The sequence below is a fragment of the Phacochoerus africanus genome, chromosome 10 (assembly GCF_016906955.1).
Source record: "Phacochoerus africanus isolate WHEZ1 chromosome 10, ROS_Pafr_v1, whole genome shotgun sequence".
NCBI lineage: Eukaryota > Metazoa > Chordata > Mammalia > Artiodactyla > Suidae > Phacochoerus > Phacochoerus africanus.
The window spans coordinates 124,514,213-124,534,333 of NC_062553.1; the positions used below are offsets into that span (position 1 = coordinate 124,514,213).

At 44.4% G+C, this 20,121-nt stretch overlaps 1 protein-coding gene across 1 annotated transcript in view; it reads left to right on the top strand.

The window, feature by feature from the left end:
- The window catches only part of UNC5C (unc-5 netrin receptor C), a 383,793-nt gene that overhangs the window by 356,628 nt on the left and 7,044 nt on the right, over window positions 1-20,121 (top strand). Inside the window, exons 14-15 of the mRNA XM_047797984.1 lie at window positions 15,474-15,623; window positions 17,853-18,017. Coding sequence (XP_047653940.1) covers window positions 15,474-15,623; window positions 17,853-18,017 — 315 coding nt within the window. The remainder of the gene's footprint in view (window positions 1-15,473; window positions 15,624-17,852; window positions 18,018-20,121) is intronic.

The following is a 20,121-nucleotide window of genomic DNA, read 5'->3' on the forward strand; positions in this document are numbered from 1 at the left end:
TTGCCTGGGAACTCCCATATGCTAGGGGTGTGGCCCTAAAAATTAGAAGAAAAAAAAAAAGAATTTCTGACTATGTCACACTCTGTAGACATCTGCCCTAAGCTATGGCTCTCCTGCTTCTCCACAGTCCTTTTATGCATTTCTTCTTAACTCATGAGCTTTCACCAGGCACTTCTGAGCCTCTCTCACGCTCCTCAAGTCCTTGATTGCACCGAAGCCCCTTCTTGCAATGTAATGACCTAACACCTATGGTAGCACTCAAGGGATGATCCCTCAACTGCTGTCCTTTACCCTTGAAGCCTTTTATTTCAGCCTCTTCTCACCTAGTCTGGGCTCTGATGAGAAGGAGCTCTACTTCTGTGTTTGCACTTCCATCCACCTCCTCCACCAGGTCTATCTCCAGCCTAGCAAACAAAGCCTGAAAGTGGGTCTCCCAAGACCTGATATTTTCCTAGAGTTACACTGTGGACTGGGAATTCTTTCTGAACTGTAGAAGCCCCTCGGAGAAGATCAGACAAGGGCGAAGAGGGAAGCCTAGGGCCGCACTCATTTTCAGGGTCAGAGCTACCCAGTTTGGATAGCTGTTAGAAAGACTCTGACCCAATGTCTGGATCTGAGTATATCAAGACCATTAATTCCCACTTTCATCATACTGTCCATGTAGCTATGGAAGAAATAAAAGGAGACCACCACAGCAGTCAGTCTCAGCAACCCTGCTGCATTCTTTCCTCTCCCCACCCACCTCTTTGATTTTGGCAGCCTTATAACCATTTCCCTGAGTTTTTTTAAACCTGGAAGCAAAAATGGTCACCTAAAACTTAAAAGCTGCGTTTAGCAATGTGGAACCATTGATGTGGAATTATAATGCTGGCAGTGACTGCTGGAGTAAAAGTCAAGGCTGCTGGGAGACAGTGAAATTCTTTTATCCACCTTTCAGGTGGATTTTTTTCCCCCGTGCATATGCTAGAAGGACCAGTGGGAGCAATGTGCAGGTTGAGTTCATGTAAAGAGATAAAGGTGAAAAGAATTGGGAGAACAGTTTAGAACCAGTTCTGTTCTCAAATAGAGAGGTTACACCTATTAAAAAGATTGACTGATCGTGTCACACTTTTCTCTTTACCTCCTCTTCAGGTGATTCAAGTACTACTGGTATTTTCCTTTTATTGTTTGCAAAGACTTGAATCCTAATATAAATAGACCAGAAATGAATAGAGAGCAAGGTTATATGAGGGGTAAGTTGAAAAACAGTCAGATAGAAACATACATCAGTGTTGACATACTTATTTCTGTCCCACTATCCTAGGGGTACAGTTATAGGTTCTCCTTTCCTAATAAAGGGGTGTACACGAAACTCTGAACATAAGTTATTTGCTCACAAATGGGCAGTGTGTGATGTTACTTGAATTTCTGACAGATGCATATGTGATACAAACCAAATGACGTGTAGAAACATAAGCAGTCTTTCTTTATGTAGTCATTTGGCAGGCAAGAGAGTCAACTTTGGATTACTTAACTTTTCACTAACCCTCATCCAGGCCGGAACATAGCATAGTCACTCTGAAAGATGATAGTATGAAGATATAAGAGACACGCGAGAAGTCTAGTTGAGAACTGAGCTAGATACAGCACTACTGTCATACTCAGTTTCTTGGGCCACAGAGGTAGATGGCCATAGGTAGCTTCTGCAAAGTTTTATTTCATCCTGCCACCTGATGCTTCTCACCAATGTCCTTGTGGTGTCCCCTTCATGGCCAGCTGTGCCACTACTGAACCCAGAACACCCCAGGCTGGCCCTCCATTGGTTGGCCCCATGAGCCATATATTTGCTTTCCCTTTCCTCAGACCACCTCAAAACTAGCATGACCTGGAGTTCCCGTCATGGCGCAGTGGTTAACGAATCCGACTAGGAACCATGAGGTTGCGGGTTCGGTCCCTGGCCTTGCTCAGTGGGTTAAGGATCCGGCGTTGCCATGAACTGTAGTGTAGGTCACAGATGTGGCTCGGATCCTGCGTTGCTGTGGTGTAGGCCGGCGGCTACAGCTCCAATTGGACCCCTAGCCTGGGAACCTCCATATCCGAGGGAGCGGCCCTAGAAAAGGCAAACAAACAGACAAAAAACTGGCATGACCTATGTTTCATTATTTTCAGGATCCTGGCCTCTGGAGTTAATAGATTCGCACAAGAACACGTGCATTATATAACAACAGATGTGTTAGAGGTGACAAAAGTGTTTTCCCTGCTCAGTATGTGGAAGGAAGGGTGGCGTGGAAGGGAAGTTTGAATTAGGTTGGCTGACTCTACCCCTCATCACTTCTGTGTCACTGATGTTTGAACTTGACCCCTTGGACAACCATCATCACAACCGAATTTTACATTTCCATCTGAAACCCCCAGTCCATCCCTTTCCCTGCCAACCTGTCTCCTTTGGTAACCATACATTTTTCAAATTCTGTGAGTTTCTTTTCTGCAAAGAAGTTCATTGTATCCTTTTTTTAGATTTCACCTGTAAGTGATAGCATATGACATTTGTGTCTCACTGTCTGACTAACTTCACTTAGAGCATGATAATTTCTGTTCCATCCATGTTGCTGCAAGTGGCATTATTTTGTTCTTTTTTATGGCTGAGTAGTTTTCCCTTGTGTGTATGTACCACATCTTAATCCATTCATCTGTCAGTGGACATTTAGATTGTTTCCATGTCTTGGCCATTGTGAATAGTGTTGCAGTGAACATAGGGGTGCATGTGTTTTTTTCAAGGAAAGTTTTGTCCAGGTATATGCCTGGAGGGATTGCTGGGTCATATGGTAGTTCCAGATTTAGTTTTCTGAGGTACCTCCATTCTGTTTTCCATATGTCTTCTTTTGGAGAAATGTCTCTTCAGATCTTCCACCCATTTTTCAATTGGGTTTTTTGTTTTTTGCTGTTGAAGTCTGAGTTGTTTGTATATTTTGGAGATTAAGTCCTTGTCAGTTGCATCGTTTGCAACTATTTTCTCCCATTCCACGGGTTTTTTCATTTTTTATGGTTTCTTTTGCGGTGCCAAAGCTTGTGAGTTTGCTTAGGTCCCATTGGTTTATTTTTGTTTTTATTTCTATTGCCTTGGGAGACTGACCTAAGAAAACATTTGTATGGTTGATGTCAGAGAATGTTTTACCTATGTTCTCCTCTAGGAGTTTTATGGTGTCATATATTATGATTAGGTCTTTAAGCCATTTTGAGTTTATTTTTGTGCATGGTGTGAAGGGGTATTCTAGTTTCGTTGATTTACATGCAGCTCTCCAGTTTTCCCAGCACCATTGCTAAAGAGAATGTCTTTTTCCAATTTTATATTCTTGCCTCCTTTGTCAAAAATTAATTGGTCATAGGTGTCTGGGTTTATTTCTGTGTTTATTCTTAGAAAACTATGTTGAATAGTAGTGGAAAGAACAGACATCCTTGTCTTGTTCCTGATCTTGGTGGAAATTTTCTCAGCTTTTCACCATTGAGGATAATATTAGCTGTGAGTTTGTTATATATGGTCTTTATTATGTCAAGGTAGGTTCCTCCATGCCTGCTTTCTGGAGGGTTTTTATCAGAAATGGGTGTTGGATTTTGTCAAAAGTTTTTTCTGCATCTATTGAGAGGATCAATATGGTTTTTATTCTTAAGTTTCTTAATGTGTCTCTTACACTGATGGATTTGCAGATATTGAGAAACCCTTGCATCCCTGAAATAAATCCCACTTGATCATGGTGGACTATCCTTTTAATGTATTGTTGGATTTGGTTTGCTAGTATTTTGTTGAGGATTTTTGCATCTATGTTCATCAGTGATATCGGCCTATAATTTACTTTTTTTGTGGTATCTTTGTCTGGTTTTGGTATCAGGGTAATGGTGGCCTCATAGAATGAGTCTGGGAGTGTTCCTTCCTCTGCAGTTTTTTGGAAGAGTTTCAGAAGGATAGGTGTTAACTCCACTCTAAATGTTGTTTTATAGAATTCGCCTGTGAAGCCATCTGGTCCTGGACTTTTGTTTGTTGTTAGTTTTTAAATTATAGTTTCAATTTCAGTACCTGTGATTGGTCTGTTCATCTTTTCTATTTTGTCTTGGTTTAGTCTTGGAAGATTGTACTTTCCTAAGAACTGTGCATTTCTTCTAGGTTATCCATTTTATTGGCATGTAGTTGCTTGTAGTCTCTTATGATCCTTTGTATTTCTCTGATGTCCATTGTACCATCTTCTTTTTCATTTCTAATTTTATTGATTTGAATCTTCTCTCTTGTTGAGTCTGGCTAAGGCTTTATCAATTTTGTTGATCTTTTCAAAGAGCCAGCTTTTAGTTTCATTGATCTTTTCTATGGTTTTCTTCATTTCTATTTCATTTATTTCTGCTCTGATCTTTATGATTTCTTTCCTTCTGCTAACTTTGGGTTTTGTCTGTTCTACTCTCTCTAGTCACTTTAGGTGTAAAGTTAGGTTGTTTATGTGAGATTTTCTTGTCTCGTGAGGTAGGCTTGTATTGCTATAAACTTCCCTCTTAGAACTGCTTTTGCTGCATCCCATGTTTTGTATTGCTGTGTCTGTTTTTACTTGCTTCTAGGTATTTTTTAATTTCCTCTTTGATTTCTTCAGTGATCCATTGGTTGTTTAGTAGCATGCTGTTTAGTCTTGACCTGTTTGTGACTTTTGCCATTTTTTTCTTGTTTATTTCCAGTTGTATAGCATTCTCTTAGGTTTTGCTTGTCTGTAAAGCTTTTGATTTCTTCTTCGAATCTGAGTAATCTTGGTTGGAGGTTTTTCCTTTCATCATTTTAAGTATATAGTGCCATTCCCTTCTGGCCTGCAGAGTTATGCTTGATATGAATTCAGTTTTCTTAAATTTACTGAGGCTTGATTTGTAGCCCATAATATGATCTATCCTGGAGATTGTTCCATGTGCACATGAAAGGAATGTGTATTCTGCTGTTTTTGGATGAAAAGTTCTGTAAATATCTATTAAGTCCATCTGGTCTAATAAATCATTTAAGGCCTGTGTTTTCTTTTTGATTTTCTGTTTGGATGATCTGTCCATTGCTGTAAGTGGGGTGTTAAAGTGTCCTGCTGTTATTGTGCATTTCTTCTTTTAAGGTTGTTAGCAGTTGCCTTATATATTGATGTGATCCTATGTTGGGTACATATATATTTACAATTGCTGTATCTTCTTCTTGGATTGATCCTTTGATCATTATGTAATGTCCTTCTTTGTCTCTTATAATATCTTAAGGTCTTTTTTGTCTGATATAAGTATTGCTACTGCAGCTTTCTTTTGATTTCCATTTACATGAAATATTTTCTCCATCCTCTCAATTTCAATTTGTATATGTCCCTAGAACTGAAGTGGGTCTCCTGAAGAAAGTATATATATATCAGCCAATCTGTGTCTTTTGGTTGGGACATTTAGTCCATTTACATTTAAGTTATTGATTTGAATGTTTTTATTACCATTTTATTAACTGTTTTGGATTTGTTTTTTTTCCTTCCCTTCTTGTGGTTTGAAGGCCATCTTTAGTGTTGTTTTTGGATTGCTTTTTATTTGTATGTGTATCTATTGTAGAGTTTTGGTTTGCAGTTATCATGAAGTTTTGATATAGGAGTCTATATGTATATATATATATACAAGATTGTTTTAAGTTGTTGGTCTTTTAATTGCAAGTGCATCTCCAGTATCCTGCATTTGTACCCTCCTCTTCTTGTGATTTCTGGTTTTGGTAGCATATTAGTATGTGGATGATTTACTACCTTTATTATATATATGCCTTTACTGGTGAGTCTTGTCACTGTAATATTTTCATTTCTAGTTGTGGCCTTTTCTTTTCCACCTAGAGAAATTCTTTAGTATTTGTCATAAAGCTGGTTTAATGGTGCTGAATTCTCTTAGGTTTTGCTTGTCTGTAAAGCTTTTGATTGCTTCTTCGAATCTGAACAAGAGCTTTGCTAGGTAGAGTAATCTTGGTTGGAGGTTTTTCCTTTCATCATTTTAAGTATATAGTGCCATTCCCTTCTGGCCTGCAGAGTTTCTGCTGAAAAATCTACTGATAACCTTATCAGGGTTCCCTTTATGTTATTTGTTTCTTTTCCCTAGTTGCTTTCAATATTTTCTCTTTGTCTTTAATTTTGGTTGGTTTGATTATTATGTGTCTTGGGGTGTTCCTCCTTAGACTTATTTACATGGTACTTGTACTTCCTGGATTTGAGTGAGTGATTCTTTTCCCATGTTAGGGAAGTTTTCAGCTGTTACCTCTTCAAATGTTTTCTCTGGCCTTTTATCTCTTTCTCTTCCTTCTGGCACCCATATAATATGGGTTTTGGTGCATTTAACATTGTCTCAGAGTTCTCTTAGACTGTCTTCATTTCTTTTCAGTCTTTTTTCTCTTTTCTGTTAAGCATGAGTAATCACTAGTCTGTCTTCCACCTTGCTTATTTGTTCTTTTTCCTCCTGTATTCTGCTATTGATTGCTTCTAGTGAATTTTTTTGTCTTTTTTATCCTTTTTTAGGGCTGCACCCACAGCATATGTAGGTTCCTGGGCTAGGGGTCTAATCAGAGCTACAGCTGCCGGCCCATGCCAGAGCCACAGCAACACCAGATCCAAGCTGAGTCTGTGACCTACTCCACAGCTCACAGCAATGCTGGATCCTTAACCCACTGAGCAAGGCCAGGGATCGAACCTGCAATGTCATGGTTCCTAGTCAGTTTTGTTTCTGCTGCACCATGACAGGAACTCCGAATTTTTTATTTCAGTTGTATTTTGCATCTCTGGTTGCTTAATCCTTAAATCTTCAATTTCTTTGCTCATTGTAATTTATCAATCTTTGCCTCCAGTTTATTTCCAAAATCTTGAATTGTCTTTGCTATTATTAATCTAAAGTCTTTTTCATGGATGTTGGTAATCTCCAGATCACTTAGCTGTTTTTTCTGGGCTTTTTCTTGTTCCCTTATCTGAGTCATAATTTTCTCTGCCTTTCATTTTGGTGTGGTGTCCTTTTTGCAGACAGTAGGATTGTGGCCTCTTTTGCTTCTTATGTCTACCCACCCCCACCCCCACCCCCCGGGGCTAAAGTTGGTACTGGGGCTTGCTGCAGACTTCCCGATGAGAGGGATTGGTGCCTGCCACTTGTAGGTGGAGCTGATTCTTGTTCCTCTGATGGGTGGAGCTTTGTCTCTGGGTGTGATTAGATGCAGCTGTGTGCCTGGGGGGGTCTTGAGACAGCCCGCTTGCTGACAGGTGGGGCTTTGTTCCCACCAGGTGTATTGTTTGGCCTGGGGCTTCTCAGCACTGATGGGTAGGGACCAGATTTTTCCAAAATGGCCACCTCTAGAGGAGCACACACTGATGGTTATTCCTGAGACCTTTGCTTCCAATGTCCTTCCCCCAACAGTGAGCGATAGTCACTCCATTTTCCCAGGAGATCCTCTAAGAACTGTAGGCAGGTCTGACCTAGATTCCGATGGAGTCTTTGCTTTGCCTTCAGACCCAGCACACATAAAGCCTGTGTGAGCCTTTCAAGAGTGGAGTCTCCATTTCCCCCAGTCCATGAAGCTCTTGTGTGTAAGCCTCACTGGCCCTCAGTACCAAATGCTCCAGGGATGGCTTCTCCCAATGCCAGATCCCCAGGCATGGGATCCTGACGTGGGGCTCAGAACTCTCACTCCCATGGGTGAGCCTTCTGTGATACAGTTACTTTCCATTCTGTGGACTGTCCACATGGCGGGTATTGGGTTGATTATATTGCATAATCACCTCTCCTACCATCTCAGTGTAGCCTCCTCTTTATCTTCTGGAGCTGTAGATCTTTTTTGATAGTTTTCAGTCTATTTTGTTGAAGCTTGTTCAGTAGTTGGCTGTAATTTTGTTGCTTTTGTGAGAGAGGGTGAGCTCCAGTCCTTCTACTCCGCCATCTTAATCCCTTCTCTACCGCATGGCTACACCCATGGCTTATGGAAGTTCCAGGACCAGGGACTGAATCCAAACCACAATCCTTAACCCATTTCCCTAGGTCAGAGATCTAACTTGAACCCTCTTTGGGAACTCCTAACCCATGTTTATCATCTTCTCATTTGGTCCTGTCCCTATTATATGTTTTTGAAGTGACCTGCAATGTTGAATTCTGTTTTGAGAGAGAGGGAGGAAAGAGAGAAAGGAAAATAGAAGTTGTGATAGCAGAGTAATGGTTTCCTAAAGATACCTATGCACAATGTTCAGAACCTGTGAAGGTGTTACTTTATGTGCCAGTGGAAACTTGACAGAGATGATTGAGAGTACAGACCTCGATACAAAGAAATTATCCTGGATTATCAGAGTGTGTCTGGTGTAATTCCTTGGGGCTTAAAAGTAGGAAACCTTTCCGAGCTATGGTCAAAAGGATATATGACCATGGAAGAAGCATCAGAGATGTACCATTGTTGGCTTTGAAGGAAGGGAGGAAGGGGGACCATAAGCCAAAGAATGTAGGCAACACTGGAAAATGGAAAAGACAAAAAAAAAGCAAGTTCTTCCCTAGAGCCTCTAGAACGGAAGGCATCTCTCTAGCACCACCTTGCTTTTAGCAACTACTTCTGACCCACAGAGCTATAAAGAAACAAATTTTTTTGTGTGTTTAAGTCACTAAGCTTACGGTGATTTCTTACTGCAAAAACAGGAAACTGACATAGAAGTTAAAGAATTAATGTTCAGGGTGTTCCCTTCAGGGCTCAGTGGTAATGAACCCAACTAGGATCCGTGAGGATGTGGGTTTGATTCCTGTCCTCACCCAGCAGGTTAAAGGATCCAGCATTGCAATGAGCTGTGGTGAAGGCCACAGATGTGGCTTAGATCCTTTGTCACTGTGGCTGTGGTGTAGGCTGGCAGCTGCAGCTCTGATGTAACCCGTAGCCTGGGAACTTCTATGTGCTGTACTCACGGCCCTAAAAAGCAAAAAAGAAAGAAAAAAAATGTTGAAGGGAGAAAAGAAATACAAGACGTCTTAAAGCTCTGGAACAACCTAAAAAGTCCTATTCCTAATCCATAGATGCGGTATGTAAGATCATCTTTTCCTTAGAAGTAAGCCCAGAGGTGGACAAGCGATGTGTCCACTTCCTGAGTGCTACCCTTTTGCATTTTGCTATAAGTGTCACAGATCTACCTGACTGGGCAGCTGGAAGTGGCAGCCCAGACCAAGCATCCGTGGCAACAGCAGCTGTGGGAGCAGCAGGCAGAGCCCTAGAAATGAAGTGACCTGACGGGAGGGGTTTGCACACAGTCACCCAAGTCCAACCTTGGTATTATAAGGGAGGAGGTATGGAAGACATGCTCAGGGGAGAGCAGAGCACCCAGCATGAGCCCTGAAAGGAAGTAGTGCAGCAAGCCTGGGCGCCCGTGGTGATGCTTGAGCAGTGAGACACCGGCCGCTGGTCAGATGCTCCCATAGCTGCTCTGCTGCCTGAGGCCAGAAGGGGAGGCAGCCCACCGGGAGCCAAGAGCCGAGCTGACAGGGAAAGGAGAGAAGGATGGCCCTCTGTCTGGCCTCTGCTTTGGAAGAGTACAGGCCCATGGCTGTGACAGCGACAGCAGAGATAGCCTCTAGCAAAGAGATTCCTCATCCCCAAGTTACAAGGGCAGGTTTCAGCACAGGATTCAAGAATGAATAGGAGTAAAGCAGGTTCCATAAAATCTGATGGGAGATGTGACTTTTTAAAAACACCAAGCAGCACAGTCCTTGAGGCCTGGTTTCTGGGGTTTAATGTGTGTGGCACACTGAATGTCTGCGAGTTTGTTCTTTGTACCTGGAGAGCACTGAGTCCATATGGCAGAAGCTTGGTGAAGGTAGGGCACAGGTCTTAAACTGCACAGAGTGTGGCGTCAGGGTCCCTTTCCTTGGAGCTGAACAGACAAACCAAACAGAAAAACCCTGACATGCAGGGCTGGCTGCTGCTCCACTAACTGCCCTTTGTGGTGTCCCCACGAGAACTGCATCCACCTGCCCAGGATCCAGGCGCTGCCTGCAGGCTCCTTGGCAGCAGTGAATAGAGCCCACACAGGGCTCTGTGCGTCTATCAAAATGAAGGGCATGCAGACAAGTCACATCCAGACTATACCAAGAAAGAAGCAAGACAAAATAAAGCAAAGCCTTGATTTAACCTCTTCCAACCCTCTCTTTCAGAAGAGATTTTAATGTGTTAGATGGGATTTAAGTTTCATCATTTGTGTCTTATCTGTAGCGGATAAGACTTCTAAGAAAAGGAGAGGAATGACAGGAGACTCATTGGAGGGAAAATAAGAGAGAGGGAGAGGCTAAAGGATGGATAACTCACAAATTGGATGATCACTTCTCAAGAAACTGGAGGCTAAAAAAAATGCCTTCAAGGAAGAAGCACAGTTCATTCAGAGAAGTGGTATGAGAGAGGAGCCAAGTCCTTGAGCAGGACGAGGGTGAGCACCGAGTGTGGAGGACGAAGCCAGGGCCCCAGCATCTCACACAGTTCCTGGGCAAAGTCACCGCCCTGGGATGGAGACGTGTCACATTCCATGACATGCACCTCAAGCATCTCAGTGTTTGTAGCCCTGTTTCCTGGGGCTCGTGTACTAGGTGAGGCTGACACCCCCCCACACACACACCCCTGCCTGCTGGGAGGGACCCAGAGGAGGAGGAGCAACAGAGTGGCAGTGGAGGCAGGCTTGGCCTAGCCCAGCAGTAACAGTGATGCGAAGTGAGAAACTCCCGGGCTTGGAAAGCAGAGGGTGGGAGTTGTAGGGCTCCTCCCACGTGCCGTAATGAGAGCAGATCCCATCTGCACGGAGCCTGTGAGAGCTGGGTGCAGGCCAGAGGGTGCTCCCTTTGTACGCGCAGCCCTTTAAAACAGCTTGGATTTATTGTGGCTCTTAAGTGGCCCAGGCTAATGGCTCGGCATGGATAATGTCTTGGTTTAATTGGTTATTGTAAAAGCTGCTTGTTTCTACTGTGGAATCCCTTGTCCTTGCCTTTCGAACAATCCCTCACAGGCTCCTGGAATCAATACAGCCCTCGCTCACGGCCACGGAGAAGCAACCGTTCCACGGGATTGCCTAGGTCCCAGTGGGCAGCAGGCTCTGCTGCACAGGCCTGCTTCTGGCAGTGTGCGGTTCACATGTATGTTCCCATGGAAGGATGGGCATTCTAGAAACATTTTTGTTGATAACTGACCTCCGAAAGAGTCTCTTCAAGGCTAAGTTGGAGGAGTGGACGCAGAACGGACGAAGCTGGCAGAAAGTCACCCCTTCTGTAGAAGCAGAGCCCAAACAAGGCACTGTGGTGGAGGTGCTGCTAGGAGGGAGGACAACCTTTGCAAAGGAAGGTGACATTTATATTTCTGACTACAAAGAGCCTAGATGATCCTAATTCCTGTTATGGCATTTCTTTCCAAGGTCATGATATTTTTCTTAAGTCTACCTAACTCTTTTGACCTTAAATATATTTTGTTCCTACCTTCTTTTAAGGTTTGTGAAATAACCTAACCTTTGGGACCCAAAAGCTGTCTGGAATCCAAAAGAAGCTATCTTCGAGCTGAGCACACTGTGCTGGGGTTATGTGTCTGTATGTCGGTCTCCCCACAGCTATGGTCTCTGAGAGTGTGGTTTGAGGCAGGGACAGAGACCAGCTTGTCCCTATGTCCCAGAGCCTGATGTGACGCCTGCAGGCACATTGAATGAATGCTTTCAGGAAGATTAAGGAGAGGAAAGCATTTTATTCTAAAGCTATATCTTACTGATTCACACACCTGTTATTTTTATGTTCTCTTACTTATCGGTATCATGTATAGTAACCAAAATGACCTCCTGCAGAAGGAATTCAGAGAATCAAGCTATTTAAAGTATAAGTTACATTAATTTTAAGTGGTATCAGCTATAAAATGTCTGACGTTATGATACTTAAATCATAATATGGAACAAAAGCCTGATTTAGCCTATCAAGTGGGCCTGCCTCTTCTGTCTTCTGACACAAAATTTATATGTGGCATTTGCCGTATGTAGCCAGTCATCTCCGTTTCATGTATGAGGTTAGATGATTTTAGTTTCCCAGTAGTTTTATTTATTGATTTTAATAGCTTTAATTCACACAATAATATTTCCAACTTGTGCTTTAGTTACTGTCTCTCCCTCTATTTTGGTGTGTTTCCTTAAAGTTGAACATCCTGGGTGTATCATACCAGTTGCTACTTTTTAGGGAAAAACTTTAAGTTTGGTAAAGATTTTTCTTACTGAATCCTTTACTCCCGGGCTAATTCCCCCCAAAGAACCAATCGAGGGACAGCTGCCCCAGCCAGCAGTCTCCAAAATGGACTTCCCAGCCCCCAGACCAATGAGCCTTTGGGGGCAAAAGAGGACCATATAGGGCTTACCGTGTGTATTCATCTTAGCTCATAGTTTTAACCTTAGGTATATTCTGGTACTATATTACCATACCTATGTATCAGTATAGGTATGTAACTTATGAGGAAACAAACAAAATGCTCGCTCGATTTTTTGACTGATGGCATATGCCGTCAAATATGTTTAGAGATCTTACTCTAAGCATGGATGCGTCTTGGTGGGCAGTTACCTTTCTCAGCAGGTTTCCTTTCCAACTAAAAGAGAAAGAAAAGTCACGTTCCTCCCAGCTCTGCACAGCGGCTTTGTGTCCCTCTTGGTTGGTGGAGAGATGGACAAATTAAGAATATGTTGCATTGTCCAGTGGGTTAAGGATCTGGCATTGCCCCAAACTGCAGTGTAGGTTGTAGAGGTGGCATGGATCCATTGCTGCCATGGCTGTGGTGTTTTCCTGTAGCTGTAGCTCTGATTTGACCCCCAGCCCTGGACCTTCCGTATGCCACAGGTCCGGCCCTAAAAAAGAAAAGAAAAAAGAATTTGGACATGTGTTCTCTGGCCCCAAGTTTTTTAAGGCACTTTATTTGATACTTTCTTTCAAAAAAGGGCCCAAACCAACCCAATCTCTCTCCTCACTGGGAAGAACTATTTATCATGACTTCTGAGGTCAGTGCCAAAGAAGCCAAGGCCTGAGCCTTATTCTTGGGCTGCCTCCAACTCTGACTTTGCACTAAAACATGGTATTAGATTTCTTGACTTCAAGGCCATGGCCAATGGGCAGTTTAGGGTTTTTTTTTTTTTTTTTGCCGAAAACCCTGATCCTGTTCTCCATCTCCTCTGGCCATCTGTGTTGAATGTAGGGACGGGGTGTGGATTATACATTGTTGGGTACAATTACCTCCCGGAATACAATGCATCTTCTTTTAGACATCCCAGGGAGATAATTTGGACATAATGAAGATCTATAGTAATCAGATAATTACTATCGATTGCTCTTTAGATGTCTTGATGAGGTAATTAGGGTGTACTGGAAAGAAGCTAGAACTGATTGATTGGCATGACTGTAATCTCAAAGATTTCTAATTATGTTTCTTTTCTTCTAATGGCTTATAAACAAACATCATTTTAGCTTTAGAATTTGTCAGGTGCCAGGTTCACTGGGAACATCAGCTTTCTCTATTATGCTAACCAGACACCCAACATGATCAACATAAGCTCATTATGCCTTCCTGCTGAAGCAGAAGAAACTGCAATTAACCCTCATTTTTCTTATTCATCTTCATTTCCACATGGCCAGCTTCTTGTCAAGGATGGAGTCTGAAGTGTTGTGGGGAGGGTGTTCCAGGAGGAGCATGTGTGACTCTGGGCTGGGTAGATTTAGAGGGTCTCCAGGGGACCCCACAGGACCTGCTGAGCTGCCGCCCTGCAGGGCCAGGGTGCAAGGACACAGCGTATGTGTCGGGATGGCTGGCCGGCTGGGGGCTGGCTGACTGCGCAGGCTGCTGTCACAAGTAATAGCTCCTCCTCAGCCAGCAAGGGTGCGTATTCTCAGCGGCAATACTCTGCGGCAGTGGGACCAGGCCCACCTCCCTGTCAGTGTGCTCTTGCCTCCTCTCTTCCATTACACACTAATTAGAGGAGTCCCCGCCTGAGACGCATTCCACATTACCCTAATAATCCCTACACCTTAAAGGACCTCTCAGCAGCTTGCTCCGTGCAGAACAGTGGCCTGACTCAAAGATGATGGATGCTAAGAACCACTAAAGGAGCAGTTTGAAATGAGCTGTTGCCATCTAATCAATGATGTTGGTAAGCTCTGCACTTACTGGCCTGTAGTTCATGCCCCGTACTCACAGTTCTCCACTGTGACCCTCCATCTCTGCAGGAGGAGATGCCCAGCACAGGCGTGTGGAATGGCCTGAATGATCGCCTGGGCTGTTGAACCCCATGCTTTCCATTGACAGTTCACTCAAGAAGGAAATTGTATTTTGCTTTTATATTTTCCTAAACTCTTCGGGGAGGGGAAGGTCATACATGCCTGCATATTTGTATCCCTAAAGCATGAGAGGAACAAAATGCATAGGGATGGTTCAGGTAGCAGAGGAGGCGTGGATATTTTGGTTTTTTTTTTGATAACTTATGGTTTGCTGATGTTTGGATAATGGCAGCTGTAGTTGGTTGAAAATGCTTCATTAACTTCCATTAACGAGCTTGAGGGATGGAAATATATATAGAATTTATCTTCATGTTAAACATCTTTATAGCACAAAGTTGCAAAGCAGATTTTTAAAATCAGTCACAGTTCTTGAGACATGAGGTGGTTTTTACAGAATTTAATCTGAGCAACTCTTTAGATCAATATTTGGTGCTGAAAAAACCCTCCTAATCTGTGTCAGTACATTTGCCTCTAGTAGAATATTAGCATGTTTTAATTTTTGATCACTTGGGATGGTGCAGTGAATAACTTTAAGCAAAAATGTTATTTCTGGGAGTTCCCTTGGGTGCAGTAGGTTAAGGATCTGGCAGTGTCACGCAAGGGCTTGGGTTGCTGCTATGGTTGAGGTTTCATCCCTGGCCTGAGAGTTTTCACATCCTGCGGTAACAGCCAATATGTATATTTATTAGTTTATGTAGGTAAAGAAACAAACAAAAAAATAGAAAAAGTACCCAAAACACATTTCAGATTTTTATTTGTTGGCTGCAGTTACCAATCCATGGTATGGTTTGGTTTGTTTTCAAGTTATTCGTCCCTTTCCCTAAAAGTTCATTGAGAAATCGACTTCCTTATCTGTTTATTTTTCTACCTCTTTTTCTTTTAGTGGGGGTTCTTCCCATGCGGGGCTCTATTATTTCCCTGTCCTTGGTAAAATATTCGTCTTGCCTATCAAGAAATGCAGTCAGTTCTGTGTGTGCCCCACAACAGTGTGATGTGGGTTGCTGAGACAGTGACGGTTGGTGTGGCCCAGTCGCATGCAAACTGGCTGGGGCCTCAGGTGGGGGGGTCTCTGGGCTGCAGAATGGAAGTCACGTGTTGCACAGTTAGGATGTGGGGGGGCAGGGGGCGCGCAGAGTGAGGAGGCGTCTACAGAAGTGATGTGGGTCAGTCATTTGCTTGGGGTTTGGGGCATGTCGTTGCAGGAAGTTTTGCAGCTCGAGAGACAGATGGGAGGACAGCTCCTAGAAGAACCCAAGGCTCTTCATTTCAAAGGCAGCACCCACAACCTGCGCCTGTCCATTCATGATATTGCGCACTCCCTCTGGAAGAGCAAACTGCTGGCCAAATATCAGGTAGGTTCCCAAGCTGAACTAAAAACATCTCCAAGAAAAAGGACCAGGGTGATGAGACAGAAGATGTTCCCTGTCTTGAAAGTAACCCTGCAGCAGTCCTCGCTTCTCCAAAATAGTTTGGGGTTATTTCAGGGTTTTGAAAAATACTCTAGACATACTTGAAAAAAAATCCTTTTGTCTTAATTTCTCTTTCAAATCTGTGTACCATCATTGTTTTATTTTTAGTACATAAGACTTCCAAGTCTATCATTTCAATTCATTTTCCATTTATTTTCAGAGCGAATGTTAGCATTGAGTTGATAAAACCAGCCTCAAATGGATTCATAATAGAAAGGACATTGTTATCCCCCGTGACCCCAGTCAGGCTTCAGGCTGGCCAAGAGGGTGCCTTTACTCGGAGGACTTAGAAGGGACCTCAGCCAGGAGGCTGGAATAGCAAGTGTACATAAAACCTCATCAGTATATTGTTAAATAACAGTGTAAAAATGCTGGTCTCAAGTCCCCTTGTCTGTAGCTGTGGGAAAGGCCGGACTCTTCAGGGATTTTCAGGTCCTCCTTCCGTATCCACCAGCCTGAGCTCTCCGGGGACTGTGAGATGGGATCTCCAGCCTCAGACCAGTCTTAGGAGACAGACACTCTTAGATAGGGACAGTGAATCCTTGTCTACACACACGCAAATCCAGTCCCGCACCCCACACTGCAGCTGCACTGCTTGAGATTTCCTAGTGTATGTCAGTGAAAATTCTAGAAGGAATGAGAGGAAGATTTTCAGCTGCCTTCTTAACTCTCAGATGTCTGGCACTCACAAACAAATTGTGGGAAACAAACCTACTAGTCTGCTGACAGTCTCCAGCTTTGATGGAGGTGCATGCCAGACCCTTCTGGGTGACTCAGTGCTTGATTGAGAGATCCACTTTGACGTTCTCATTAAATCTCTTCCTTTCCTTTCTTCTTTCTCTGATTTTGCAACTGCCATAAAAATCCAAAAATCTTCCCCTTTTAGGAACCATTTCTTTTGTGCAGTCATAATAGAAAATACTGTTTTTGTAATCATGATAATCTGGTATTAGTTCAAGCTGAGCCTGGCTGAGTTCTCACCATCTGCCGGACTCTCTCATGTACTTTGGTTAATCTCATTTAACTGCCTCCATTCAGGTACTCTTTGGTTTAGGTACAGACTTTTGCAGAAACTGAGGCATGGAAAGGTTAGGTAACTTGCCCCAGATCACCCTGTAAGCAAGACGAAGGTGTTTCATTTGTACCAGATTTGGTTCCAGAGCCTCTGTTCTTAAGCAGAATGTTCTCTTTTTTGGTCTTTTTAGGGCCACACCTGCGGCATATGAAGGTTCCCAGGCTAGAGGTCAAATGGAAGCTGTAACTGCCAGCCTACACCGTAGCCACAGCAACATCAGATCGGAGCCTCATCTGCGACCTACACCACAGGTCATGGCAATGCCGGATCCATAATCCACTGAGTGAGACCAGGGATTGAACCTGCGTCCTCATGGATACTAGTCAGATTCATTTCTGCTGAACAACAGAAACTCCGCTCTCTCATTTTTTTTAAAGGATCAATTTCTTTATTGAAAAAAAAAAGATTCTAGGGTGAGGTAGTCTAGACTCATAGACAGCTATGACTGTTAGAGACTTGGTTCTTTTTAAGCCAAGAACTTCTCTGTGGCAGCTAATCAAGCTTCTGTTTTCCAACAGTTAGTGAACCTTGACTTTCCCTGTCCTGGTCCTGTGCAGAGATGGGATGTAGGTATGAAGGGGAACTGGGTCAGTGCATTAGCCTTGAGACTTTCTGTGCTTTTCTCCAGGATACCAGGGCAGGGATTCCTTTTAATGGGCAATGACTGGAGTGTGTAGGTTGTATTTGGGGAATTGTCTAAACCTTAAAGAAAAAAAGCATTGAGAATGGCTTCTCTGTGCATGACCTGGAAGTAGCAGGCTGGTTAGCAATATGGATTCTGGGCCCGATTCCCTAGGTTCAGATCTCAGCTCAGCCACTTACCAGCTGTAGGGCTTCGGGTGGGCTGTATGTAACATCTCTGAGCCTCAGTTTTTCATCTGAAAAGGGGGTCGGGATGTACATGGACCCTGTCATGAGGATTAAGGAAGTCCTACGTGCAACACTGGGACGACTGCTTCCCTGCAGCACTGTATCTGATAGGTGGTTGCTTTTAGTGTTAGTCCCTCATGTGTGGTTCACATTTTTCTATGCTTTAGGAAATTCCTTTTTACCATATCTGGAGTGGATCTCAGAGAAACCTCCACTGCACATTCACTTTGGAAAGATTTAGCCTGAACACAGTGGAGCTGGTCTGCAAACTCTGTGTGCGGCAGGTGGAAGGAGAAGGGCAGATCTTCCAGCTAAACTGCACGGTCTCAGAGGTAAGAGGCGCCAGTGGGTCTCGGATCAGAGGAGGGGAACAAGGGAGAAAGCGTCTCAGTGCAGGCCTCACAAGAAGTTGTGAAAAGCTCTCCGTGGGGCCTGCTTGTTCACAGAATAGTATTTCTTAATGAACACAGAGAACTAAAAATACATAAAGGAATATAATAGAGAATCCTTTTCAAGACACAAGTCTTTTATACTTGGTGACATGAATTTAAGAACCAGGTCCTTGGAGTTCCTGTGGTGGCACAGCAGAAACGATTCTGACTAGGAACCATGAGGTTGTGGGTTCGATCCCTGGCCTTGCTTAGTGGGTTAAGGATCTGGCATTGCTGAGAACTATGGTGTAGCTTGCAGATGCAGCTCGGATCCTGCGTTGCTGTTGCTGTGGTGTAGGCTGGCAGCTGCAGCTCCAATTTGACCCCTAGCCTAGGAACCTCCATATGCTGCGGGTGTGGCCCTAAAAAAGGATGAAAAGACAAAAAAAAAAAAAAGTCCTCTTTATACAGATCTGAATTTCAAGTGTAAGTTTCGATTTAAGTAGCACACATATGGAGTGACTTTCCCAGAGCATCCCCACCCTACCGCATTCCCCGCATCCGCGCCTCGCCTGCCTTTCTCACTCTTGCCGTGGGAGCGCGCCTGCGTTTGCCTGCCCAGTGGGAGGGAGGAAGCCATGGGCCTCCGCCAGCCCCGTCCTTTTTCCTCCGTGTTGAAAGGAGAAATCTCTTGCTCTGCCTGCTCTCTTATACATCATCCTCCAAATAGAAGAAAGGAGGCCCTTCTCCCCAGGGTGGGAGAGACTGTTCAGAAATAGAAGTAAAGTGGAGGTGGCCGCCCCCCTGCCCTCCTCGCTGCCATCCTCATGCCCTTCGGACGGGCCTTTCTTCTGTGTCCCTGTTACAGGAATAAGTCATCATTGCTATTTAAAACTTCTCTGTGGGGCAAGAAGAGGTGCTCATGGCCTTATCAGTTACCTGGGACCCCAAAGCTTGGAGTCAGAAGGGTGGAAACCCTCCAGGCTGGAGGAAAAGGAGGGGTGCGTGGGCAGAGGCAGCACTTCTGGGGCCTGCGGCGCTGAGGGCGGTGCTGCTCTCTGAGCCTCTGGACCGAATTGTCGTATTTTAGAACGACAACAGGATGGTCTGTGATTTAAAAGACTCTTTGTCCCGCTGTTTCAGGCACAGTGGCGAATGAAATGTCACCGTGTTTAGAATGTCGCACTCCACACGTCGTGTTTAAAGCCCATCTTCCTTAGCAAACCGGGCGGGAAGCGCATCAGCCTTGACGCCGCAGCATCCTTCTTTCCCACAGCCTGCCGAGCTGTGGTCCTCATTTCCTCCTGCCGTTTCATGAGACTTTTGACTCATAAACAACTTTAGTCACAGACCTCTCTGACATTCACAAGGCGCGATCTGGTGTCAGGGCGCCATGGCAACCGCCGGGCCTGCCGCTGCCTCAGCCTATCTCCTGGGCCCACAGCTCCACCCCCGCTGGCTCGGGAGGGTGTTTTCACTTTCCAGGCCCAGCAGGTCTGCAAAGTTCAATAACTGCCCCTCTCCAGTGACAACAAAGGCTGCGGAATTTTGGAGGGGGGCGCGGAGGTCTGCTCCTTTGATGCTTGCTTTCTGTTGGGCATGAGCGTTTGCTGTGTGATGAAAAGGTGGATCAGCTGCAGCCGCAAATCAAAGAGCGGCTGTTTGAGGGCCCTCTCCCACCAGGCCCACCGCCCCTTCCCGAGGAGGGACAGGGATGCTTAGTGTGATCACAGTTGAAGGACTGGCTTTCTTGTGCCAGCAGAGACGAGAGACGATGTCGTTTGCAACCTGGTGGCAGTCAGCTGAGAGAGACCAACCCTTTAGCCTCCTCCAAGGCCTTGTGACAGACAAGCATATTTAACAGAGGAAGGGGCCAGAAATGACCCGAGTCAGATGACTTCGGGGATTAAGGGGCACTCTGCCGCTTTTACTTCTGGGTCACTGAGTCCCACTGGGGTTGTTAGCATTTGAATGCAGTGCCTGCGGCCCACAGAGCAGGGGGAGCGGGGCTGGGTACGGAGGCTGGGGAGCGAGGCTCTGTGCTAATGAACAACCCGAGAGGCCT